This window comes from Hyla sarda, chromosome 6, assembly GCF_029499605.1.
Source record: "Hyla sarda isolate aHylSar1 chromosome 6, aHylSar1.hap1, whole genome shotgun sequence".
NCBI lineage: Eukaryota > Metazoa > Chordata > Amphibia > Anura > Hylidae > Hyla > Hyla sarda.
Window position 1 is genome coordinate 184584947 of NC_079194.1, and position 26680 is coordinate 184611626.

At 45.6% G+C, this 26680-nt stretch overlaps 1 protein-coding gene across 3 annotated transcripts in view; it reads right to left on the reverse strand.

The window, feature by feature from the left end:
• Nucleotides 1–26680, reverse strand: part of ACSF3 (acyl-CoA synthetase family member 3) — a 142951-nt gene that overhangs the window by 113782 nt on the left and 2489 nt on the right. For all 3 annotated transcript variants that reach the window (XR_008845155.1, XM_056526043.1, XM_056526044.1), the window contains exons 2-3: nucleotides 18107–18892; nucleotides 14068–14223 (exon numbers count right to left, since the gene is read on the reverse strand). Coding sequence is in view for 2 of the 3 variants with exons in the window: in XM_056526043.1 (XP_056382018.1) it covers nucleotides 14068–14223; nucleotides 18107–18811 (861 nt within the window). In the remaining variant the exon portion in view is untranslated. The remainder of the gene's footprint in view (nucleotides 1–14067; nucleotides 14224–18106; nucleotides 18893–26680) is intronic.

Sequence of the window (26680 nt, forward strand, 5' to 3'; positions counted from 1 at the left end):
GCCGCGTCTAAAGTGAAACCGAAAGCATGCCGGCTAGCTCAGTGGGCTGTTCGGGATAGCCGCGGTGAAATCGCGGCATCCCGAACAGCTGACAGGACAGCGGGAGGGCCCCTACCTGCCTCCTCGCTGTCCGATCGCCGAATGACTGCTCAGTGCCTGAGATCCAGGCATGAGCAGTCATGCGGCAGAATCGTTGATCACTGGTTTCTTATGAGAAACCAGTGATCAACATAGAAGATCAGTGTGTGCAGTGTTATAGGTCCCTATGGGACCTATAACACTGCAAAAAAAAAGTGAAAAAAAAAAGTGAATAAAGATCATTTAACTCCTCCCCTATTAAAAGTTTGAATCACCCCCCTTTTCCAATAAAAAAAAAAACACAGTGTAAATAAAAATAAAAATAAACATATGTGGTATCACCGCGTGCGGAAATGTCCGAATTATAAAAATATATCATTAATTAAACCGCTCGGTCAATGGCGTGCGCGCAAAAAAATTCCAAAGTCCAAAATAGTGCATTTTTGGTCACTTTTTATATCATTTAAAAATGAATAAAAAGTGATCAATAAGTCCTATCAATGCAAAAATGGTACCGTTAAAAACTTCAGATCACGGCGCAAAAAATGAGCCCTCATACCGCCCCATACACGGAAAAATAAAAAAGTTATAGGGGTCAGAAGATGACAATTTTAAACGTATTAATTTTCCTGCATGTAGTTATGATTTTTTCCAGAAGTCCGACAAAATCAAACCTATATAAGTAGGGGATCATTTTAATCGTATGGACCTACAGAATACATATCAGGTGTCATTTTTACCGAAAAATGTACTACGTAGAAACGGAAGCCCCCAAAAGTTACAAAACAGCGTTTTTTTTTTCAATTTTGTCGCACAATGATTTTTTTTCCCGCTTCACCATAGATTTTTGGGCAAAATGACTGACGTCATTACAAAGTAGAATTGGTGGCGCAAAAAATAAGCCATCATATGGATTTTTAGGTGTAAATTTGAAAGAGTTATGATTTTTTAAAGGCAAGGAGCAAAAAACGAAAATGCAAAAACGGAAAAACCTCCGGTCCTTAAGGGGTTAAATTTAACTGGTGCAAGAAAGTTATACAGATTTGTAAATTATTACATCCATTTAAAAATCTTTAGTCTTCTAGAGCTTAGCTGCTGTATGCTCTAAGAAAGTTGTGTAGTTCTTTTCAGTATGACCACAGTGCTCTCTGCTGCCACCTCAGTCTGTGTCAGAAACTGGCCAGAATTATGAGCAAAAGCCCATAGCAAACTTTTCCTGCTCTGGACAATTCCTGACACGGACAAAGGTGGCAGCAGAGAGCACTGTGCTCAGACTGGAAAGAACTACACAACATCATAACTTCATCTATAGCTGATCAGTACTGGAAGAATATTTTTTGATAGATGTAATATTAAAAATTTGTAGCACTTTCTGCAAGCAGTTGATTTCAACACATTTTCTTTTCCTTTGGAGTACCCCTTTAAAGAGTCCCATTCCTGCAAGCATTTTTCTGCCCAATCTGCAAGATGAAAGGGCAGCAAATAATTAACTGGACCCATGTATGATACTTACTGAATGTCATGTGGTTGCCAAGGCAACAGTACTGCCAATCACATAGGTGCATATCTGCACAAGCATATCAGATTTATGAGCAGCCAAAAGCATGGAAAAACTACAGTGGGGCAAAAAGTGGGGCAAAAAAGTATTAAGTCAGCCACCATTTGTGCAAGTTCTCCCACTTAAAAAGATGAGAGAGGCCTGTAATTTTCATCATAGGTATTCCTCAACTATGAGAGACATAATGAGAAGAAAAAATCCATAAAATCACATTGTGTGATTTTTAAAGAATTTGCAAATTATGGTGGAAAATAAAGTATTTGGTCACTTACAAACAAGCAAGATTTCTGGCTCTCACAGACCTGTAACAACTTCTTTAAGAGTTTCCTCTGTTCTCCACTCGTTACCTGTATTAATGGCACCTGTTTGAACTTGTTATCAGTATAAAATACACCTGTCCACAACCTCAAACAGTCACACTCCAAACTCCACTATGGCCAAGACCATAGAACTGTCGAAGGACACCAGAAACACAATTGTAGCCCTGCACCAGGCTGGGAAGACTGAATCTGCAATAGGCAAGCAGCTTGGTGTGAAGAAATCAACTGTGGGAGCAATTATTAGAAAATGGAAGACATACAAGACCACTGATAATCTCCCTCGATCTGGGGCTCAACGCAAGATCTCACCCGGTGGTGTCAAAATAATCACAAGAACGGTGAGAAAAAAATCGCAGAACCACACGGGGGGACCTAGTGAATGACCTGCAGAGAGCTGGGACCAAAGTAACAAAGGCTACCATCATTAACACACTATGCCGCCAGGGACTCAAATCATGCAGTGCCAGACGTGTCCCCCTGTTTAAGCCAGTACATGTCCGGGCCCATCTGAAGTTTGCTAGAGAGCATTTGGATCATCCTGAAAAGTATTGGGAGAATGTCATATAGTCAGATGAAACCAAAGTAGAATTTTTTAGTAAAAACTAAACTCGTCGTGTTTGGAGGAGAAAAAATGCTGAGTTGCATCCAAAGAAAACCATACATACTGTGAAGCATGGTAGTGGAAACATCATGCTTTGGGGCTGTTTTTCTGCTAAGGGAGCAGGACGACTGATCCATGTAAAGGAAAGAATGAATAAGGGCATGTATCATGAGTTTTTGAGTGAAAACCTCTTTCCATCAGCAAGGGCATTGAAGATGAAACCTGGCTGGGTCTTTCAGCATGACAAGGATCCCAAACACACGGCCCAGGCAACAAAGGAGTGGTTCAAGGTCCTGAAGTGGCCTAGCCCTTCTCCAGATCTCAACCCCAGAGCAAACCAATAGCGGTAGTTGAAAGTCCGTGTTGCCAGCGACAGCCCCAAAACATCTCAGCTCTAGAGGAGATCTGCATGGAGGAATGGGCCAAAATACCAGCAAAAGTGTGTGAAAACCTTGTAAACACAAAACGTTTGACCTCTGTCATTGCCAACAAAGGGTATATAAAAAAAGTATTGAGATGAACTTTTGTTATTGACCAAATACTTATTTTCCACCATAATTTGCAAATAAATTCTTTAAAAATCAGACGATGTGATTTTATGGATTTTTTTTCTCATTATGTCTCTCATAGTTGATTTATACATATGATGAAAATTACAGGCCTCATCTTTTTAAGTGAGAGAACTTGCACAATTGGTGGCTGACTTTTTTGCCCCACTGTATATCTTATAAGAAAGGATCCCTGTTAAAATGAACAGCTGGTCAAAGCTGAAAAAAATAATTATTTTATAATCTGTCACTAATTACTTTTTTGCCCTTTGAAGTTCTGGCAGTTATTAATGTGTGCTTGGTCTACCCGATTATTACGGTGGTATATAGGATTACATTATAGTACTGAAATTAAAGGGGTACTCCGGTGGTCAATGTGTTTTTCCGTTTTTGACTAACCCTATTTGTTTAGTTTCATTTCTATTCTTGTTGTTTAGGCAACTCTATTTCCTTCTTTGTTGTCTTTTTATCCCCCACCGGACTGGCGGCTGGTGAGGACACTGGAGGTGGATCCTCTGTGCCAGAGAGGCGATGACGCGGGTCGTACTGGGGAATCGGTTCTAAGCAGTTACTGGTGTTCTCCAGAGCCCGCCGCAAAGCAGGATGAACTTGCTGCGGCGGTAACTACCAGGTCGTGTTCCCCACTAGCGACTCGACCCCTCTGGCAGCTGAGACTGGCGCGGTACACAAGGACTAAACAGAGGCGAGGTCAGACGTAGCAGAAGGTCAGGGCAGGCAGCGAGGTTCGTAGTCAGGGGCAACAGCAGAAGGTCTAGGTACACAGGCTTGGGAACACACTAGAACGCTTTCACAGGGCACAAGGCAACAAGATCCAGCAAGGAAGGGAAGGGGAAGTGAGTATTTATGTGTAGGGAGGTGATTACACTGATTGGGCCAGGCACCATTAGCGGTGCTCTGGACCTTTAAATTTCAGAACATCGGCACGCGCGCTGGGACGAAACAGCGACAGGAGGAGGAGGGTGAGTAGAACGGGGCGTGATCCACGAGGGGGTGTGACCCGGATCGCGTCCCCGCCAGCATGAACACAGCAGCGCTCGCGGTCAGAGACCGGAGCACTGCTGTTAGCATAATGCCGCGAGCGCTCCGGTGAAGCCGCGGGACCCGGAGCACTCGGCGTTACAGTACCCCCCCCCCCCTTAGGTCTCCCCCTCTTTTTGGAGCCAAGGAACCTATGGATGAGCTCCTTGTCGAGGATATTGTCCTCGGGCTCCCAAGACCTCTCTTCGGGACCACAATTTTCCCAGTCAACAAGAATTTTTTTTTTTTTACCTCTGACAACCTTGGAGGCGAGAATTTCTTTTACTGAGAAGACATCAGAGGAGCCAGAGACAGGAGCAGGAACGGTGACCTTGGGGGAAAAGCGGTTAAGAATGAGAGGTTTGAGAAGGGAAATATGAAAGGAGTTAGGAATACGAAGAGAAGGAGGAAGGTGGAGCTTGTAGGAGACAGAGTTGATTTGACTTTTGACTCTAAATGGCCCGAGGTAACGTGGACCCAGTTTGTAGCTAGGGATACGAAACCGAATATATTTGGCAGAGAGCCACACTTTGTCACCAGGGGCAAAGACAGGAGGAGTTCTCTTCTTATCCGCATGGCTCTTCATTCGAGAAGAGGCCAGTGAGAGCGACTTTTGAGTCGCTATCCAAATCGAGGAAAAATTCCTGGTCAATTCATCTACGGCAGGAACTCCAGATGAAGTGGGAATGGGGAGGGGGGGGGGGGGAAGCGGGTGACGGCCGTACACCACAAAGAACGGAGACTTGGTGGATGACTCAGAGTCTTTGAAATTGTACGAGAATTCAGTCCAGGGTAACAGGTCGACCCAATCGTCTTGGCGGGAGGAGACAAAATGTCGCAGGTAGTCACCAAGGGTCTGGTTTACTCTCTCCACTTGTCCATTGGACTGCGGGTGGTAGGCGGTGGAAAAATTCAATTTAATCTTCCATTGAGTGCAGAGTGCTCTCCAGAATTTAGAGATGAATTGAACGCCTCTATCAGAGACGATATGCGTAGGCAGTCCGTGGAGACGAAAAATGTGCAAAAAGAATTGCTTCGCCAACTGTGGCGCAGAAGGGAGGCCAGGAAGCGGGACAAAATGAGCCATCTTGGAGAATCGATCAACGACCACCCAAATGACAGTGTTGCCATGGGATACAGGAAGGTCAATGACAAAGTCCATCGCTATATGTGACCAAGGCTGTTCGGGCCTCTGGCGGGGAGTTTTGTCACGTGCACAGACAGTACAGGACCGTACAAACTCAGTCACATGTTTTTCAAAGGCAGGCCACCAATAGTGTCTGGCAATCAACTGAAAGGATTTTTGGATTCCAGCATGACCTGCCAAATGGGAGGAATGACCCCATTTGAGAGTCCGGAGGCGAAGACTAGGAGGGACAAACGTTTTCCCTGGAGGGACAGGCACCAGAGAAGCAGGAGCAGCAGAGATCAGACACTCAGGAGGGATGATGTATTGAGGAGAGGCTTCAGTGGCATCGGTGGAACGTGATAGGGCATCTGCCCTGACATTCTTGTCCGCCGGACAAAAATGGATCTGGAAATTGAAGCGGGCAAAGAACAACGACCACCTGGCCTGGCGAGGATTGAAGCGCTGGGCGGACTGTAGGTAGGACAGATTTTTGTGGTCAGTGTAGATGGTGATAGGGTGAAGGGATCCCTCCAGGATCTCCACTCCTCTAGGGCCAACTTAATGGCCAACAATTCACGGTCACCAATAGCGTAGTTCCTTTCAGGAGGAGAAAACGTTTTAGAAAAAAAAACGCAAGTGACGTTTTTACCTTTCGCGGTTTTTTGAAGAAGAAACGCCCCAGCTCCTACTGAAAAAGCATCTACCTCAAGGAAGGATGGTTTCAGAGGATCGGGCCTAGTCAAGACGGGGGCGGAGGCGAAGGCAGCCTTAAGGCGAGTAAAAGCTTCTTCCGCTTGGGGATGCCAGGATCTCGGATTCACATCTTTCTTGGTCAGAGCCACAATAGGAGCCACGATAGTGGAGAAGTGGGGGATGAACTGACGGTAGTAATTAGCGAATCCGAGGAAGCGCTGGATAGAGCTAAGTCCCGAAGGGCGTGGCCAATCCAAGACCGCGGAGAGCTTGTCAGGGTCCATTTGAAGACCTTGCCCTGAGACCAGGTATCCCAGGAAAGGAAGACTGCTACGTTCAAAGAGGCATTTTTCAATTTTGGCGTAGAGACGAACACGGAGGCGCTGGAGCACTTGACGAACATGGAGGCGGTGTTCCTCTAGGTTGGAGGAGAAGATTAGTATGTCATCAAGATAGACCACAACGCAGGTATACAATAAGTCCCGGAAGATTTCATTGACAAAGTCTTGGAAGACCGCAGGGGCGCTGCAAAGACCAAATGGCATGACGAGGTATTCGAAGTGGCCATCCCTGGTGTTAAAAGCGGTTTTCCACTCATCTCCTTCACGAATTCTGATGAGGTTATATGCGCCCCTGAGGTCAAGCTTAGTAAAGATCTTAGCTCCGTACAGACGGTCAAGGAGTTCCGAGATGTGAGGCAGAGGGTAGCGGTTCTATACAGTGATTTTATTGAGGCCGCGGTAGTCAATGCAAGGGTGTAGTGACCCGTCCTTCTTGGCAACAAAGAAGAATCCTGCTCCGGCAGGAGAAGAAGACTTCCTGATGAAACCTTTCTTGAGATTCTCCTGAATGTACTCCGTCATGGCCATAGTTTCTGGAGCGGAGAGAGGGTAAATCCTGCCATGGGGCGGTGTGGTACCAGGGAGCAAGTCAATAGGACAATCGTAGGGGCCTATGTGGAGGTAAGGCCTCTGCCTGTTTCTTGCAAAAGACGTCAGAAAAGTCCTGATAGGCCTTAGGAAGGCCGAGCAATGGGGAAGCAGTGGTGAGTTGGAAACTAGGTACCGACTTAAGGCAGCGAGTGTGGCAGGAAGGGCCCCAGGATTTAATGTCCCCAGTGGTCCAGTCAAGGGTAGGAGAGTGACGCTGGAGCCAGGGCAAGCCAAGAAGGATGTCAGAGGTGCAGTTAGGCAGAACAGAAAATTCTAGTTTCTTGATGGAGAACCCCCACGGTCATGTGCACGGGTCCAGTGCGGTAGCGCACGGTGCAATTCAGTTTTTCTCCGTTAACCGAAGAAATGAAGAAGGGTTTAACAAGACGGGTAACAGGGATGTTAAATCCGTTGATGAAGGAGGCTTTAATTAAGTTTCCTGCTGAACCAGAGTCCAAGAAAGCCTCCGCAGAGAAGGAGGCTTTAGCGGCTGGAGAAATCCGCACTAGAATAGTCAAGCGTGGAGAGGAAGAATTTACACCCAGTGACGCCTCTCCCACGTTCACTAGGTGCGAGCGTTTCCCTGACGCTGAGGACGAACGGGACAGTCCTTTAGGAAATGTTCAGAGCTCGCACAGTATAAGCATAAGGTCTCGTTCCTTCGGCGAGTCCTCTCTTGCTGGGTCAGGCGTGACCGGTCCACTTGCATGGCCTCCTCAGCGGGAGGCACAGTAACAGGCTGCAAAGGATGCTGGAAGAGAGGAGCCAGGCGTGGGTATCGCCTGGTGCGAACAAGATCTTTCTCCTGGCGGAGCTCCTGACGTCTTTCAATGTAGCGCATATCAATGCGAGTAGCCAACTGGATGAGTTCAGTCAGGGTGGAGGGTATCTCTCGAGCGGCCAGACAATCCTTAATGTGGCTGGATAAACCTTTTTTTAAAGGTTGCGCAGAGAGCCTCATTGTTCCAGGCCAACTCAGAGGCCAAAGTATGGAATTGTATGGCATATTCACCCATTGTAGAATCTCCTTGGACAAGGTTCAGCAAGGCTGTTTCCGCGGATGAGGCACGGGCAGGTTCCTCAAAAGACACTGCGGACTTCAGAAAAGAAGGACAGGACGGAGGCAGTGGCAGGATCATTGCGGTCCCAGAGCGGCGTGGCCCAGGCCAAGGCTTTCCCAGATAGTAAGCTGACCACGAACGCCACCTGTTCTGTGGGGAACTGGTCCGACACAATCTCCAGGTGCAGCAAACATTTGGACAGGAATCCCCGTCACTTCTTAGAGTCCCCGTCAAACTTATCCGGGAGAGACAAGCAGACTCTAGCAGTGGTAGCGGCAGCTCGGAGAGGAAGGGAAGCTGGAGGAGGAGATGGTTGAGGCTGTGGAGGCAGAAGCTGTTGAATCATGGCGGTCAACTGCGACAGCTGTTGTCCTTGTTGGGCAATCTGCTGGGACTGCTGGGCAACCACGGAGGTGAGGTCAGCGAGGCTTGGCAGCGGCACCTCAGCGGGATCCATGGCCGCATCTACTGTCAGGGTCCGGACTGGTGGCTGGTGAGGACACTGGAGGTGGATCCTCTGTGCCAGAGAGGCGATGACGCGGGTCGTACTGGGGAATCGGTTCTAAGCAGTTACTGGTGTTCACCAGTGCCCGCCGCAAAGCGGGATGGACTTGCTGTGGCGGTAACTACCAGGTCGTGTTCCCCAGTAGCGACTCGACCCCTCTGGCAGCTGAGACTGGCGCGGTACACAAGGACTAAACAGAGGCGAGGTCAGACGTAGCAGAAGGTCAGGGCAGGCAGCGAGGTTCGTAGTCAGGGGCAACAGCAGGAGGTCTAGGTACACAGGCTTGGGAACACACTATAACGCTTTCACAGGGCACAAGGCAACAAGATCCGGCAAGGTAGGGAAGGGGAAGTGAGTATTTATGTGTAGGGAGGTGATTACACTGATTGGGCCAGGCACCAATTAGCGGTGTGCTGGCCCTTTAAATCTTAGAACATCGGCGCGCGCGCCGGGACGAGACAGCCACAGGAGGAGGAGGGTGAGTAGAACGGGGCGCGATCCGGTCTGACCCGCCACGCGGATCGCGTCCCCGCCAGCATGAACACAGCAGCGCTCGCGGTCAGAGACAGAGACCGGAGCGCTGCTGTTAGCATAACGCCGCGAGTGCTCCGCGTTACAATCTGGCTATAGAACTCCTAGAGGCTTTCTTGCCTCTATTAGGGCCAGCAAACTGAATAAACAGATTGTCATCCTTCCTCCACTGACTAGTTCTTTCAATGTAGATGAGGATAGCTCTTCTAACATCCAAAAGACTATATGATTTTTCTAAGTCATTTTTGGGATCTGAACAGAAGGATGGAACCACAATATCCTGTGATCTTTGAAAGGTAGAGACCACTTTAGGGAGGAAGTTAGGATCAAGCTTAAAAATGATTTTGCCATCCAAACTTCTGATATAAGGCTGTCGGATAGAAAGAGCCTGAATTTCACCTACTCTCCTAGCTGTAGTGATGGCGATTAAAAATATAGTTTTGAGAGTCAAACATTTTTCAGAAATAGAATCCAGAGGCTCAAAGGGATCCAAAGGAAGAGCCACTAGAACTGTATTTAAATTCCACTGAGGACAGATATGTAAAGTCTTAGGTCTGAGTCTGCTGGACACTCTAAAAAACCTTGAAATCCACATGTTATCAGCCAATTTTACATGATAGAGAGCAGTGAGAGCAGAAACCAGTACTTTGAGGGTACTAGGGGAAAGACGTAAATCAAATCCCTGCTGAAGGAAGTCTAGAATTTTAGGAATCACCGGAGTGTTGACAGAAAAAGAATCCCCACACAAAGATATACATTTCTTCCAGGTTTTAGTATAGATTCTAGAGGTAGTATCTTTACGGCTAGATAGAAGGGTATTTACTACCTTTTCAGAGAAACCTTCCTTCAGCAGAATGGACTTTTCAATTTCCATGCTGTCAAGCTGAGGTTTTTGATCTGACAATGAAAGGATTGTCCCTGGGACAGTAGATCCTTTTGAAGAGGAAGGCAGATGGGATCCTCTACAGCCAGAGTCTTTAATAGAGAGAACCAGCTCCTCTTTGGCCAGTATGGAGCTACTAGGATTAGAATGCAATGATAGTTCATTAACTTCTGAAGGACCCGAGATATTAGCGGCAGGGGAGGAAATGCGTATCCCATACTGAATGTCCAATTCTGAGCTAATGCATCCACTGCTAGCGGAGAGTCCCTTGGATTTAGGGAATAGAATAGATCCACCTTGTGATTTCTCTTGGTTGCAAACAGATCTATTTGAGGAACCCCCCATCTCTCCATAATCATCCTGAATGCCCACGGAGCTAGAGACCATTCCCCTGGGTCTAATATGTGTCTGCTCAGGAAGTCCGCCTCCAAGTTCCAGACCCCTTGAGATGGACTGCGGAGATAGAAAGCATCTTGTTTTCTGCCCAAGAAAATATTTGATGCGAAATTGACTGGAGAGCTGTGTACCTTGGACCTCCCTGATACCTTATAAAGGCCACTGCAGTCATGTTGTCCAAGTAAATGAGGATATGGCGATTTTTGCAGATCTCCTCTAACTCTTGAAGTGTCATCCATATTGCCAGTAGCTCTCTGAAGTTGGAAGATTTTCTTGCTGTCTCAGGATCCCATTTCCCTTGGACTACTCGAGACTGAGTGAGCACCCCATCCTCCTGCACTGGCATCCGTTGTTATGAGTAAATGGTTTGACTGATACCAGCTTACTCCCTTCTTTAAATTCTTCTTGAACGTCCACCATCTTAGATGGGTTTTTACTTGAGTGGGAATTATCACTCTTCTGTCTAAAGCTTTCTGAGACTTGTCCCAAATGGCTAGGATCCACTTTTGTAGAGGCCTGGAGTGAAACTGAGCCCAAGCTACTGATTGGATGCATGATGTCATATGACCCAGAGTGGACATTGCTGTCCTGATTGTACAGGAATGGAGGCTTAGAAACCTGGAGACTAATGCCTGCAGTAATACCCTTTTGGAATCCGGAAGAAAGGAGGTCTGGATCCTTGAATCCAAAAGGGTACCTAGGAAATTTTTCCTCTGACTGGGAATAAGATCTGATTTGTCTAGATTTAGGATCCAACCCAACTTCTGGAGAACAAATATAGCTCTCTGTAAATGAAGTTCCAGCTGAGGAACTGAGTCCGCCACTATCAGTATGTCGTCTAAATAAGGGATAATTAAGACTTTGGTGAAAATTCGAGGCGCACATGACAGGCTGAATGGGAGACAGACAAACTCAAAGTGGCGGACCCCGGACCCCCACTGGATGGCAAATCTCAAATATTTTTGGGAATTTGAATGGATGGGAATGTGGTAATATGCATCGTGAAGATCGATAGTCGCCATCACCGCCCCCTCCTTTATTAACTGAACTGCAGACTTCACAGTTTCCATCTTGAATTTTTTGTAAACCACAAATTTGTTCAGGGATTTCAGGTTTGGTTTGGAAACCAAAAACAGATAAGAATAATGACCTAGGCCCCTCTGAAGGAGAGGAACCTCCTGGATAGCACCCAGGGAGAGAAGGTCCCGAACACCCTCGAGAACCAATTTCTGGCTTTTTTGACTCTGCTGAGTAACAACATACCTTGGATGGGGAGGTAATGACAACTCGATCCGGAGGCCCTGAGATATTATCTCCACTATCCAGGGATTGGGAATTAGTGACTCCCAAACTGGGGCAAATTGGGAAAGCCTTGCCCCCAATGGCCTGGCGTCATTGCTTAGGGTTGGAAGAGGACTGATCGGGGTTAATAAAGATATTTCTACCCCTACCGCCCTTCCTGTAAGACCAACGTCCTGTTTTCCCTTTACCTCCTCTGAAGGAATGGTCTGATTGGGAAAAAAGACGAAAAGCAGACTTTTTAGGTTAGACCTTATCTAAGGGCAATCCTTTTTTATTGTCTGCTGCTTTTTCCAGAATAGAATCCAACTCTGGACCAAACTAAAATTTTCCATGAAAAGGAAGGAAGGGAGCAGAGTTTACTTTTTGAAGTCATGTCTCCTGACCAAGATTTTAACCACAGTACACGCCTAGTGGTTTTGGACAAAACAGCAGTACGAGAAGCAAGTTTTACCGATTCTGCAGAGGCATCTGATAAAAAATTAGATGCCATCTTAAGCAGAGGTAAGGATTCCAAAATCTGGTCCTTAAGGGGGATCAGACTGGAGGTGGTACTCCAACTGGTCTAACCAAACTCCTAAAGTCCTGGCTACACAGGTAGAGGCTATACTAGGCCTTAACAGTGAGGAAGCAGCCTCCCAGGACCTTTTAAGCAAACTCTATGCCTTTCTATCCATTGGATCTTTAAGTTGTGTAGCATCCTCGAAAGGCAGAGAGGTACGCTTTGCCACTTTAGCAACCGGGATATCTAATGGTATCGTGTCCCAGGTAGTAGAGTCTGTAACTTCAAAGGGACAACGCCTTTTTAGACCCCTAGGAATAAAGGCATTCTTTTCTGGCTTAGCCCATTCATCTTTAATAATTTTATGCAAATTTGTATGAACAGGGAAAGTACAGGGTTTCCTGTCTCCTAGGCCTACAAAAAGGGCATCCTGGATAGACAGTCTCCTGAACTTCCTCTAAATTCAAGGTAGTACGGACAGACTTCATTAAGGATTCTATATCATCAGAATTAAAAAAGAATTTTTTCAAAGAGGAATCTTCTCTTCCTCTTCATAAGGATTTTCCACAAATTCTCCTTCTTCCAATTCTGGAGATACACTTTCTTCAGAATCCGAAAAAGACACCATTTTAGTCTTTTTTACAGCTGAGGCATTAACCGAAGTAGTAGGAGCCACAGGGGTAACAGGTGTAAAAGAGGCCAATGCAGAGTGTATCTCTGAATGAATCATGGATTTTATTTCTTGCATAAGAGTTGGAGAGTCATCTTTAACTTTACATTACTGATGCAATACATGATTTACACAGAGGTTTAGAAGCAGATTCAGGAAACTCCTTATAGCAAATAACACATTTCTTAGGTTTTGATTTTTTCGGTTTAACCGAAGAACCTGCAGAATCCTTGTCTCCCTGCAAATACAAGGAAGAGAAGGATAAAACACCATGCAATGAAGATTGGCCAGGGCGAACCCATAGGCCCTCAGTACTCACGGATCCTGGGATCACTAGAGGATCTGGAACTTTTGCAGGTGAGCTCATGATGCAGCCTTGTATTTTCCAACGCTGGAATCAGTTAGAGCAGCTTCCATCTGGGAGAAGGGCTTCTTATAGGAAAAAAGCCGGTCTCCAGATTCAAATTCCCCGCCAGAGCGCGGCCGGTAGTGACGTCAGACCCCAGCATCTCCAGCCGGAAGAGCTGGAAGAAAACAAACTAGAAGCGCTCGCGCGAGGAGAGAACTCCTCGCTGAAGGCAGAGACCACTGAAGGAGACCGTACAGAGACCCGTACACTATACAGTACTCCCACGGTATCCCTCCGCCTCCATGCTCCCAGAGCGGACCTACAGAGAGGACCGGACCACGGGGAGAAAAAGACAGGGGGTGTGCTATGCTCACACCCCGAGTCCGCAAGGCCCCGGTAAGGACCTTAATTTCTTTATGCAGGACAGTAAGAAACCCCCTGCACCTCTCAGCTCCTTCCCTGACAGATACAGGAAAAGACACTGGTGTGGACAGGAAGGGGTGGGGAATTTAACCTCTCAATGTTTTTTCCTGTCCCAATCAGGAGGAGGAGATAATCTCATGGGTGCTGTCGTGGAGACGTGGGGGGGAAAAAAAAAGCTCTGACATCTTGTCCACAGCCTAATCCTAACCTGTGGACAACAGTCAGAGATCCAACACAGAACTACAGAACTTCCTGGCCCACAAACAGGTAAGAAAAAAAGACACATGCTACACAAACATTTAATACATGTCAATTACAAAAAACATGACCATTAAAAGAAGATGCAATATAGCCAAAAATCTTAACCACCGGAGTACCCCTTTAAGCACAGGTAAGGGAAGAAGGAAAATCTTAAAGAAGGAAAGTTTAAGATTTCATCAGTAGCAGATGGATACCATACACTTCATGTTTACAGTCAGTTTAAGCACAATAACTATTTGATATATGTTTAGTATAACATCTTAGGTCTCCTTAACCTTGGTTCTCTTTACCTCTTTTGGAGAGAATTCAGGAAGCATGACACACGTAGCTCCTACCCATAAAGGACAAAGCAATTTGTTGACAACTCCATGAACATGATGAAGCGGCAAAACGTGCAAAATACAATCAGATTTAGTCCATAACCATTCGTCGACCAGAGCAGTTACCTGCATGGAAGGAATACAGCAGATTAACATTGAATGAGAGTCTATAGAGGAGAATATCATTTTAGCACAGCAGTGAACACCAATTCCTGCTTCTCGTGTAGACTAAATGGCTGATATATAATTAGCAATAACAAATAGTAATAACAATAACTACTTTTCATCAACTATGAAAGTAAATATCCAAGAAGTTCTGCATTAAATAATTATACTAATAACATATTTAGTAATTTTATTTTGAAGCAGTACACTGGGCATTTAGGAGTCTAAAAAAAGCACCCTTCCAGTTGACCCTTTTGGAAAAATTTGATTAGTTGGCAGGTTTCAAAAAAAAAAATAATTTCACATACCTTATAGGGGATTTCAGAGATAGCAGAGGTATTATTTAACCCCTTAATGATGGAGGGCGTACCCGTATGCCCCCGTTTCAGAGTTCTTAAGGACTGAGGGTGTACAGGTACGCCCGTGGTAATCTTGGTCCCCGCCGCTATCCGGTCGGGGACCGGATCGGGATGCCTGTTGAAATCATTCAGCAGGCATCCCGGCACATCGCCAAGGGGGTTCCTGAGACACCCCCCCCCCCCCATGTCGGCGGTCAATTCAGACCGGCGATCTGCGGCGATTCCGGGTCATACGGGTCTCTGGTGACCCGGAAAATAAGGTGGATCAGGGCTGTCCAAAGACACCCACGATCCCCCTGTAGGGATAGGAGTGAGGTGGCAGGGGTGCCACCCCTCCTATCCCTGCTATTGGTCGGTCAGTAGTGACTGACCAATTGCAGATCGGGGGCAGGGGGGCTTAAAGTTCGTTCTCCCGTTCTTCCCACCCACAGTCAGGGTAGAACGAGAACGGGGGGAACTGTGGTGTGACCGGCAGCGGCGGTGGAGGTCACTTACCGGCGGTAATAGGCGGCAGTGTGCGGCGATCCTCTCTCTGGTGCGGCGATCCTGCGACTACGGAAGCCGGTGAGTTGTTGCCTAGCTACATCTGGAGGGCTACAGTTTAGAGACAACTATACAGTGGTCTCTAAACTGTTGACCTCCAGATGTTGCAAAACTACAACTCCCAGCATGCCCAGACAGCTGTTTGGGCATGCTGGGATTTGTAGTTTTGCAATAGCTGGAGGACTACAGTTTGGAGATCACTGCACAGTGGTCTCTAAACTGTGGCCCTCTAGATGTTGCAAAACTACAACTCCCAGCATGCTAGAACAGCAAATGGCTGTCTCGCCGTGCTGGGAGTTGTAGTTACGTACTTCCAGCTATTGCATAACTACATCTCCTTCGGCGATCAGTACATGCTGGGAGTTGTAGTTTTGCAACAGATGGAGGCACACTGGTTAGAAAATACCGGGTTAGGTAACAGAATTTTTGGAAACCCTGCCGTACGATACGTTTTTTATTGGGGGGACCGTGTAAGGGGGTGTATATGTAGTGTTTTACCCTTCATTATGTGTTAGTGAAGTGTTTTTAGGGTACATTCTCACAGCTGGGTTTACAGAGAGTTTCCTGCTTCAAGTCTGCCGCAGCTCAAACTCCTAGCGGGAAACTCACCGTAAACCCCCGCCACTGCGAATGTACCCTAAAAACACTACACTAACACATAATAAAGGGTAAAACACTACATATACACCCCCTTACACGGTCCCCCCAATAAAAATGAAAAACGTATTGTACGGCAGGGTTTCCAAAAGGGAGCCTGCAGCTGTTGCAAAACAACAACTCCCAGCATTTTCGGATAGACAATAACTGTCCAGGCATGCTGGGAGTTTAGCAACAGCTGGAGGCACCCTGTTTAGGAATCACTGGCATAGAATACCCCTATGTCCCCCCCTATGCAATCCCTAATTTAGTCCTCCACAGAATGTAATAAGTGTAGTGAGCATTTACGCCCCACAGGTGTCTGACAGCCTACTGTTCCAAAGACCTGTCAAACGCCAGTGGGGTGTAAATGCTCACTGCACCCCTTTCTGTGATGGGTTTAGTTTCCAAAATGGAGTAACATGTGTGGGGGGGGGGTCCACTTTTCTGTCACCACGGGGGGCATTGCAAATGCTCATGGCCCCCGACTAACATTCCAGACAAATTCTCTCTCCAAAAGCCCAATGGAGCTCCTTCTCTTCTGAGCATTGTAGTGCGTTAGCAGAACACTTGACGGCCACACATGGGGTATTTCCATACTCAGAAGAGATGGGGTTACCAGTTTTGGGGGGGCATTTTCTCCTATCACCCCTTGTAAAAATTTGAAATTTGGGGGAGGAGGGGGGGGGCAGCGTTTTAGGGGAAAAAAATGTATTTACACATCCGACTTTAACGAAAAGTCGTCAAACATCTGTGGGGTGTTAAGGCTCACTGTACCCCTTGTTACGTTTCTTGAGGGGTGTAGTTTACAAAATAGTGTGCCATGTGTTGTTTTTTTCTGTTCTGGCACTATAGGGGCTTCCTAAATGCGATATGCCCCCCAAAAACCATTTCGGCAAAATTTGCTTTCCAAAAGCCAAATGTGGCTCCTTCTCTTCTGAGCATTGTAGTGTGCCAGCAGAGCACTTGATGTCCACACATGGGGTATTTCAATACTCAGAAGAAATGGGGTTACACATTTTGGGGGGGGGGGCATTTTCTCCTATTACCCCTTGTAGAAATGTGAAATTTGGGGAAAAAAATGAATTTTCCTTGATGGGTGTAGCTTCCAAAATAGTATGCCATGTTTTGTTTTTTTTGCTGTTCTGGCACCATAGGGGCTTCCTAAAATGCGACATGCCCCCCAAAAACCATTTCAGCAAAATTCACTCTCCAAAATCCCATTGTCGCTCCTTCCCTTATGAGCCCTCTAGTGCACCCACAGAGCACTTTACATCCACATATGAAGTATTTCCTTACTCGAGAGAAATGGGGTTACAAGTTTTTTTTTTTTTTTGGGGGGGGGGGGGGGGGGTTTCTACTTTTACCCCTTGTAAAAATTCAAAAAATGGATCTATGAGAACATGCGAGTGTAAAAAATGAAGATTTAGAATTTTCTCCTCCACTTTGCTGTTATTCCTGTGAAACACCTAAAGGGTTAACAAACTTTCTGAATGTCATTCTGAATACTTTGAGGGGTGCAGTTTTTATAATGGGGTAATTCATGTGATATTTGCATACACTTAAAACTGAATTGGTCCCTGAAAAATTCAGATTTGGAAATTTTCGTGAAAAATTGCTGCTGAACTTTGAAGCCCTCTAATGTCTTCCAAAAGTAAAAACATGTCAACTTTATGATGCCAACATAAAGTAGACATAATGTATATGTGAATCAATATATAATTTATTTGGAATATCCATTTTCCTCACAAACAGAGAGCTTCAAAAGGTAGAAAAATGCTAAATTTTCATGAAATTTGGGGATTTTTAACCAAGAAAGGATGCAAGTAACAACGAAAATTTACCACTATGTTAAAGTAGAATATGTCACGGAAAAAAAAATCTCGGACTCAGAATAAACGGTAAAAGCAGCACAGTTATTAATACCTAAAGTGACAGTGTTCAGAATTGCAAAAAAGGGCTCAGCCCTTAAGGTGAAAAAGGGCTCAGTCCTTACGGGATCACAGAGGACTATGGATCTGCTCTGTACATGCATGTGAAGGCCAGAGCTGGGGAGCAATGAATTCACCTAATGCTGCCATATGAGTATATGGCAAAAGAAATGTTGCTAAGTACATATATATATATTAAAAGAATGCTCAACAAATCCCAAAGACGTCTCTTTATTTAAGCAAAAGATGTAAGGAAATCGAGCTCAAAAGCAACTTGAAGGAGGAAATTAAATATATGTAGTCATGACAGGAAGACAACCTTATTGCACAGGGTACCCACTTATCTGAAGTACCCTTGATTTTTTTTAATCTTACCATAGCATTTAGGTTTTGGTGGGTGCTGAGTACACCTTTTGGTCGTCCAGTAGTTCCGCTTGTATAAATAATCATAGCCCCCCTTTCTTTCCAGTCCAGATCAAAATGATGGTCTTCTGAATGTATCATTTGTTCTGTAATGCTGTGCTGTGGAAAACTAGGCACGGTAATGTTTGCAATCCCCAACTTCTCTGCCAACGGTGTTATGCAATCGGTGTATTTTGCTTCTGAAACAACCAGTGCACTCTGAGAATCCTTTAAAATGTATTCCAGCTCAACAGATGGGTGATTCCTAAAAAGGGGAACTGCAATGGCACCGCTCATCCAAGCTGCCCACTGACACACCACATACGATGCGTCATTAGGGCAAATAAAGGATACTCTTTTTGGGGGAACATCGTTTCTAGGGTTACCCAGAAGACGGGTTATTGCTTTAGACAGGGCAATGCTTCTGAGGTATAAATCCTGGTAACTGTGATGTCCATGTTGGTCAACCAATGCTGTTCTGTCACCATAGGCAGGGGCTTTGTAAAAAACTGGAGCATATGCTTGGGCCCGGCAGGCTACTGATGTATTAAATGAGCAGGACAGTGTACGGAGACAGTGAAATCTTACTGTGGATAATATAAGACGACATCCTCCTGTCATCTTGCCCCACTTCTTACAGTGGAACAGAGGCTTAAATAAAGTGGAAGAGTAGATCATGAAGATGTTAGGTCAGTTCTTAAAAACAAGTTCATTACACCTAAGTAGCATGATGAAGAGCTTTTTCTTTTGTTTTTTACACTGTTAAAAGAAAAAAAAAGTCACTTAATATTGCAACACATCTTATAAGGACCCTACATTTGCAGTATGCTGGTATTAACAAAATATACCACAACAGGTACCAATGCCAGGTCCACGAGTTAAATACACCATAAGTATTCTGCTAGTGACTATGTTCCGCCCATTCCTAAGCGTATATTCTTATTTGGCAGGACTCATTAAAGGAAAAGGGTCATCAGTGTCAACCGCACAACCTGTTGGTACAGGATTGTGTTGTGCCTGACACTGATTAAAATTATACTTACTATCGCCAAATCCATTGCTCTATTCAGCCGCTATGCTTCTCATGCGGTTGCAGGATTGTGGCACAGGCAGAGATCCAGGAGCAAGCTGACATCACAGCCGCTATCTCACTCTGCTGGTGCTTTAAAGATTCCTGCGCTTTCATCAGTGCTGAGAGTGGGGGGGGGGGGGGGGGGGGGATGTATGCAGCCCACTGGGGAAGAGCTGAGAGCTGCTGAGTGGAGCAGACGCAGGATTCTTCATTGCACAAGAATCTTCAGAACACTGGCCGAGTGAGAAAGTAGCAGCCGTGATGTGAGCATGCTCCGGGAGCTACGCCTGTGCCCCAAGCCTGCAACTGAATTAGGTTGCATAAGGCTCAACAGAGCAATGGATCTGGTGGGGGTATCATTTTAACATGCAGCAACAGGTTGGGCGAGTGACAATGACAGTTTTTCTTTAAGCACGGCCACCAATTATGGTGTAAACTCAGAATTAAATAAAACATAGACATTAGCAGACTATATTCATACCACTCAACTCAGTGGAAGAAACACAAACTAACTGTTTGGTCGGTCAGGGGCTTCATGCAAGATCTCACCTTGTGGAGTTTCAATGATCATGAGAACAGTGAGGAATCAGCCCAAGTGGGAGGATCTTGTCAATGATTTTAAGGTAGCTGGGACCATAGTCATTAAGAAAATAATTGGTAACACACTTTTCTGTGAAGGACAGAAATTCTCCAGCACCCACAAGGTCCTCCTGCACAAGAAAGCACATGTACAGGCTCATCTGAAGTTTGCCAATGAACTGCTGAATAATTTAGACGTTTACTGGCAAAATTCAGACAAGCCTGTACATGTGCTTTCCTGTGCAGGAGGACCGTGCAGGAGGACCGTGCAGGTGCTGGAGAATTTCAGTCCTTCAAGGCACAGTTGGTTACCAATTGTTTTCTTGGTGATTAATAATTATTTTCTTGGTTTATTGTGCAATAAAATAACAATAATTTCTGGGCCATCGCGATTACAGTGATGCCAAATTTGAATTAGTTATTTTACCATTACAAAAAATAAAAAATGTTTTCCAGTCAATGTATTCCAAGACCTATAACCGTTTTACTGTTCTGTTGATAGAGCTGCATGAGGTCTTGTTCTTGCAGGATGAATTTTTAATTGGTATTTTGGGGCACATTTGATATTGGTTGAAGATGTGGGAGGCTTACCAGTCTGTATGACGATCACTGGGCTTAAACATAATGTTAACAGAGCCATAGGCAATGTTCACAGAACCAAAATTCAGCAATTCTGTTCAAATTCAGTTCCTATGGGTGTGGCCTAGTAACAGTATTCCTACTATTGTTATTACTTTTAGCCCCTCAGTCTGCACCTGAATGTCCATCTCCCCTTACTCTCAAATGCCTTTTTAAAGATGCTTCTGACCTGCAACATCTGCGGCCTACCTGCAGCACAAGGGGTACTCCACTGGAAAACATTTTTTTTTTTAAATCAACTGTTGCCAGAAAGTTAAACAGATTTGTAAATCACTTCTATTAAAAAATCTTAAACCTTCCAGTACTTATCAGCTGCTGTTATGATCCACAGGAAGCTATTTTCTTTTTAAATTTCCTTTCTGTCTGACCACAGTGCTCTCTGCTGACACCTCTGTCCATTTTAGGAACTGTCCAGAGCAGGAGAGGTTTTCTATGGGGATTTGCTCCTGCTCTGGACTGTTCCTAAAATGGACAGAGGTGTCAGCAGAGAGCACTGTGGTAAGACAGAAAGGAAATTCAAAAAGAAAAGAACTTCCTGTGGATCATAAAAGCAGCTGATAAGTACTGGAAGGATTAAGATTTTTTAATAGAAGTAATTTACAAATCTGTTTAACTTTCTGGCACCAGTTGATTTTAAACAAAATGTTTTCCAGTGGAGTACCCCTTTAAACCGCAGCCTGGAGTGCAGTACGGAAGCCGGCACCATCTCATTATCCTCAGCGCCTCCTGACATCGCGAGAGCCACCCTGTCCATCCAGAAGCTCCGTATTCCATCCTCCATGCAGTGACAGATCTTCCTGGTACAGGGAAGATGGCCATCCCTAAGGTCTGTAAACTGCTCCCTCTACCCTACAGCAAGGCTTATATGTAACCCTTCAGTAGCTGTCCCTTTACTCTTACCCTCTATTAACCATTCAGGTGCTGTCCCCACTATTTTCCCCATTAACTCTTTACGATGAGGTTCTCACTTCCTCCCGCTAACCCTTCCCTGATTCCCTAGTGCCCTCTTTTTTATCCGATAATTCAGACCAATAATCAGCTATGTAATCAATTTTGCAAATAATCAACATATGTTCACTCTATCTTCCCTTATACATTAAAAGCACAACAGTATTTATAATGTTATGTCCAAGATTTCCAGTCCTCATGCAAACAGCGATATGAGTATTACACATCAGTACCACAGTGCCCGTAGCTGGCTAGTGCGCCATACTGTACTGCTGCGTGCCTCCACTGAGGAGGACACACAGGAACACTACATGCCACAGTTGAGGGTCAATACACTTAGCAATGATATAGACATGAGCCATTATTACTAATTGTGGTCGTTGCTACATGACTGAAATGCGTAAAACCCTAATACTAACCTAACAACCAACTGTAACCAATAACCTATCAACCTCAACTAAGCAGTTTGGAGTGTGCCATAACTGCGGCGTAAAGAATATGCCTGGAAAAGAGGGCATACCCTGTGGTAAGTGTGATGGAATGAAAAGAAGGGGGGGCGGGTGGGAGCGAAGAACCCACGGCGTCATTGAAGGGAGGAGAGCCGTGAGTTTTATAGTCATCCCGCTCCTCCCACAATTACAGGCCAGCTGCGCAGGCCTTTCCATTTGTGGTCGTTGCTACATGACTGAAATGCGTAAAACCCTAATACTAACCTAACAACCAACTGTAACCAATAACCTATCAACCTCAACTAAGCAGTTTGGAGTGTGCCATAACTGCGGCGTAAAGAATATGCCTGGAAAAGAGGGCAAAACCCGGATTTAAACAAACATTTGTTTATTGCGGATTACAACACAAGAGACTGGAATGCGCTAGCCATTTCTTTGCGAGGGTTAGGGAAATACTGCATGTAGCATCCGCATTTCCAACACCCTAATTTCATGATTACGTGGGCTGGGATCCCGTGCTTAGAATTGGCTGTAGCTGCGCCAATACGGAAGGAGTGACCGGATAATGAAGTCGGGACTCCTCCCAGCGACCCGACCGAAATGCGTAAATGTTTGATGAACTGAGAAGTAGTTAGCGGGTTGGACCTGAGATGGAGTAAAGGGTCGTCAGCTGATAGGTTACACAGGCATTCAACAATTTACGGAGGACTGTGGCAGGACACCCTTTGTGCACGGTGGGGAAAACCGAACAACCACAGTTTGACCCGGTGACGAGGTCTTGGTCTGACTGAGGGACAGCTGGAAATGATCAGAGACATGTGACAGCTGACTGACCTTAGGATAGGGCGCGTTAATGGTCCGAGTTGTACACTCACCCGGTCTGAGAAACCCATAACAGGCAAGGTACATGGCCGCTTTTAATGTGAGGCTATCACGGATACCCAATGGTGTGGGGTCTAACAAGTCGGACAACTGCCTGAACACGTTGCCTGTGATTGGTTGTCTGACTGGGCTGCGAGGGACTTCCTTCTCAAGGATGCCCTTCAGAGCGGACTTCACCAAGCGAGAAGAGAGTATGGAGTAACTACGGGTATTGGTCAAGGATAAATGGTGTTGGATACCGGCTAGATAACTCTTAAAAGTATTGTGGGATAAATGCAGTGTGGAATGGCAAAACCCGACATATGCTAATAGGAAGGGAACTGAAATCTTGTCGCCCTCGGCGTGCTTGGATCTGGATTTGGAAAACGAGTTCCACGCCGTACCATAAATTTTTTTGTATTTGCGGACAAGGCATGTGCTGCAATATACTGGACTCCTTCAACGTGAGCACATGTGAAAGTAAATGTATGTAGTAGGGACAGCCAAACTAACCATCTAGCCAAGCTCATTTATCTATAACATGGCTGACCGTCTAACACCAGGACAGAGAGAGAGTATCCGAAGACGTGACGGGTGAGAATTGTATACGTGACGGACCTAGACAAGTATGTGCCCGGTGACAAGAGCGAAACGTTATACAAGTACCTTAACAACCTAGAACACCCTGAAGAGCAACTTTAGGAACGAGACTACACGGAGAAAGGAGCGCATCGACAACGCAAGCAATCACAACCTGAAAACGTGTCAGGTTCATGAGGTGATTACTTGGAGAACAATGTACGGCACTTTAAACCAGAACAGAGGGAAAGTATGCGAAGACGTGTCGGACGAGAATCGTATGCGTAACCGGGTCTAAACGAGTATGCGCCCGGTGACAAATGCGAAACGTTAAACGAGTACCATATCAACCTAGAACACCATGAAGCACCTTTTTGGGACATGACTACACATAGAAAGGAGCGCATCGACAACGCAAGCAATCACAACCTGAAAGCGTGTCAAGTTCATGAGGTGATTACTTGGAGAACAATGTACGGCACTTTAAACCAGACAGAGGGAAAGTATGCGAAGACGTGTCGGACGAGAATCGTATGCGTAACCGGGTCTAAACGAGTATGCGCCCGGTGACAAATGCGAAACGTTAAACGAGTACCATATCAACCTAGAACACCATGAAGTACATTTTTGGGACATGACTACACAGAGAAAGGAGCGCATCGACAACGCAAGCAATCACAACCTGAAAGCGTGTCAGGTTCATGAGGTGATTACTTGGACAACAATAAGAAACTCTTTAAACCAGGAGAGAGGGAAAGTATGCGAAGACGTGTCGGACGAGAATTATATGCGTAACTGAGTCTAGATAAGTGTGTGCCCAGTGGTAAGTGCGAAAGTTCATACGAGTACCATTACAACCCAAAACATCGTGAATTCCGATTTTGAGAACGTGACTATATCGTAAAAGAGGTGCACCGACGACACAAGTAAACACAACCTGAAGACGTGTCAGGTTCATGAGGTGATTACTTGGATAATAAAACAAATCTTATCACCTACGTGTGGCGTTATTGCTGTTCTGAAGGCGTGTCAGTAACAACCATGCAACGTACTCCCTGCAGGCGTGGCAGGCATGATGGGTATACATCACCTATGTGTGGCGTGTCAGTCATAACAATTATGCGACGTACCCTTTCTGTAACATGACAGGCTTAACAGGTAAATACCACCTATGCGTAGTGTCAGTGTCGTTCAGAAGGCATGTCAGTACCAACGATAATGAGACATACCCCGTCTGCAACGGTTTACTGGGTCAGCCCCGCCTGTGCGTCGTGTAATAGTCGTTCTGAATATGTGTGAGCAGCGACAACTGCTATGTATCACCCTGCCTATATAAAAATGCGTGCAGAACGACTACGTGTGAAACTGACGTAAACCGCTAAGCATGGCTATACCACAAACTTGATGAACCGATACTCGGGCCAACCATAAACGCGTATAGACCACCAGTGAATGCCTGAAGCTAACCACGACCTGATGGCAGAGAATATGCCGGCAAGTAGTAACTATTATAACCACATACCTGCGTACAGGGCCACACCCCATGTGCTGTATGAGCATGTGCGCTGCACAAAACTGCGGGCGTACGAACTTCACAAATAGCGCAAGTGCATGTACAGAACACATGCCACGAGTGCACACGCAGCCTGATTCCCGCGTGCACCCGAGTAATATAACCCTCCAAACATGCGTGATACAGGTCCTGCGAGCGGGTGTGCAGCACGAACCTTATGAGTGCATACTCAGTAGTAATCTTATGAGCGTGGGCCATGTAATACTATAAACGTGCGTACAGTGTGACTCGTATGAGCGTGTACAAAGTATGAATCCTATGAGTGTGTACAACATGACTCCTACAAGAGCGTGTGTAGTAAGAACCCTGCAGGCGAGTACAAGCGTGTATACCACGTAACCTACGAGCAAGTGTACAGAATGGATGCTACATTGGTATGCACCGCATGAACTTTATGAATTATGCGAGCGAGTGTACCGTATAAAAGCTACCGCGAATGTACTGCATAATCCTAACGCGTGTAAAGTAAGAATCCAACAAGCGTGTGTACAGTGTGTACTGTGTACAGCATGAATCTTATAAGTGTGTACGCAGCATAGTGCTACAAGTATGTACAAGCGTGTGTATAGAGTAAATGCTACAAGCATGCACCCCCGAACTATGCGCAAGTGTGAGTGCAGTATGAATGCTACAAGCAAGCGTACAGCATGAACCCTAAGGGTGAATGTACAATATAATCCTACAAGCGAGTGTACAGTATGAAACCTGTAGGCAAGTAAACGGTATAAACACTACAAGTGTGTACTGTATGAATCATACAAGCGTGTGTGCAGTATAAACCTTACAAAGGGGGTGTATAGTATGACCCTAAAAGCGTGTGTACGGTATAAAACTACAAGTGCGTAGAGAACGAATGAACCCTAAAAGCGTGTGTGGCGTATAAATGTTACCGGCATGAATCCTACCAACGTGCATGGGTACCAGGATGTGTACAGCATGAACCCTACGGCATGATTCCTATAAGTGAGAATCGTAGCTTCACAACAGCTGGAGGCACACCGCCCGGAAACACAGAAATATAAATAAATGAAAAGTAAACTGTGAGGAAGTTAGTTAAGAGACAAAGGTTAGAAGTGAGCGCAGCTGTTGGTGTAGCGTGCCTTAGACTAACCAGATTGGCAGCTGAGGGGGTGAAGCATAAGGCCACAGGGTGGGGCGGAGCGGTGAGACCGATTGAGTGTAAAGGTGTGCGAGTCTCGGTATACGGGAGACACATATAGATCCTCCCCGCAGCACAGAACTACAAAGTGTGAAAATGATATATATGTGCAGGAGGCTGTTCACATAGAGCGGTAATGATATACATGTGCAAGAAGCCTAACACATAGTGCGGTAATGATATACATGTGCAAGAAGCCTAACACATAGTGCGGTAATGATATACATGTGCAAGAAGCCTAACACATAGTGCGGTAATGATATGCATGAGCAAGAAGCCTAACACATAGCGCGGTAATGATATGCATGAGCAAGAAGCCGATCACATAGTGCAGTAATGATATACATGTGCAGGAGACTGTTCACACAATGCAGCAATCAAATACATGTGCGAGAGGCCTAACACATAGTGCGATAATGATATGCATGTGCAGGAGACTGTTCACACAATGCAGTAATCATAGTGCAGTAATGATATACATGTGCAGGAGACTGTTCACACAATGCAGCAATCAAATACATATGCAAGAAGCCTATCACACAGTGCGGTAATGATATACATGTGCAGGAGACTGATCACACAATGCAGTAATCATATACATGCGCAGCAAGCCGTTCACATGGCGCGGCAATGATATGCACGTGCAGGAGTCTGTTCACATAAAGTAATCGTATGCATGTGCAGCAAG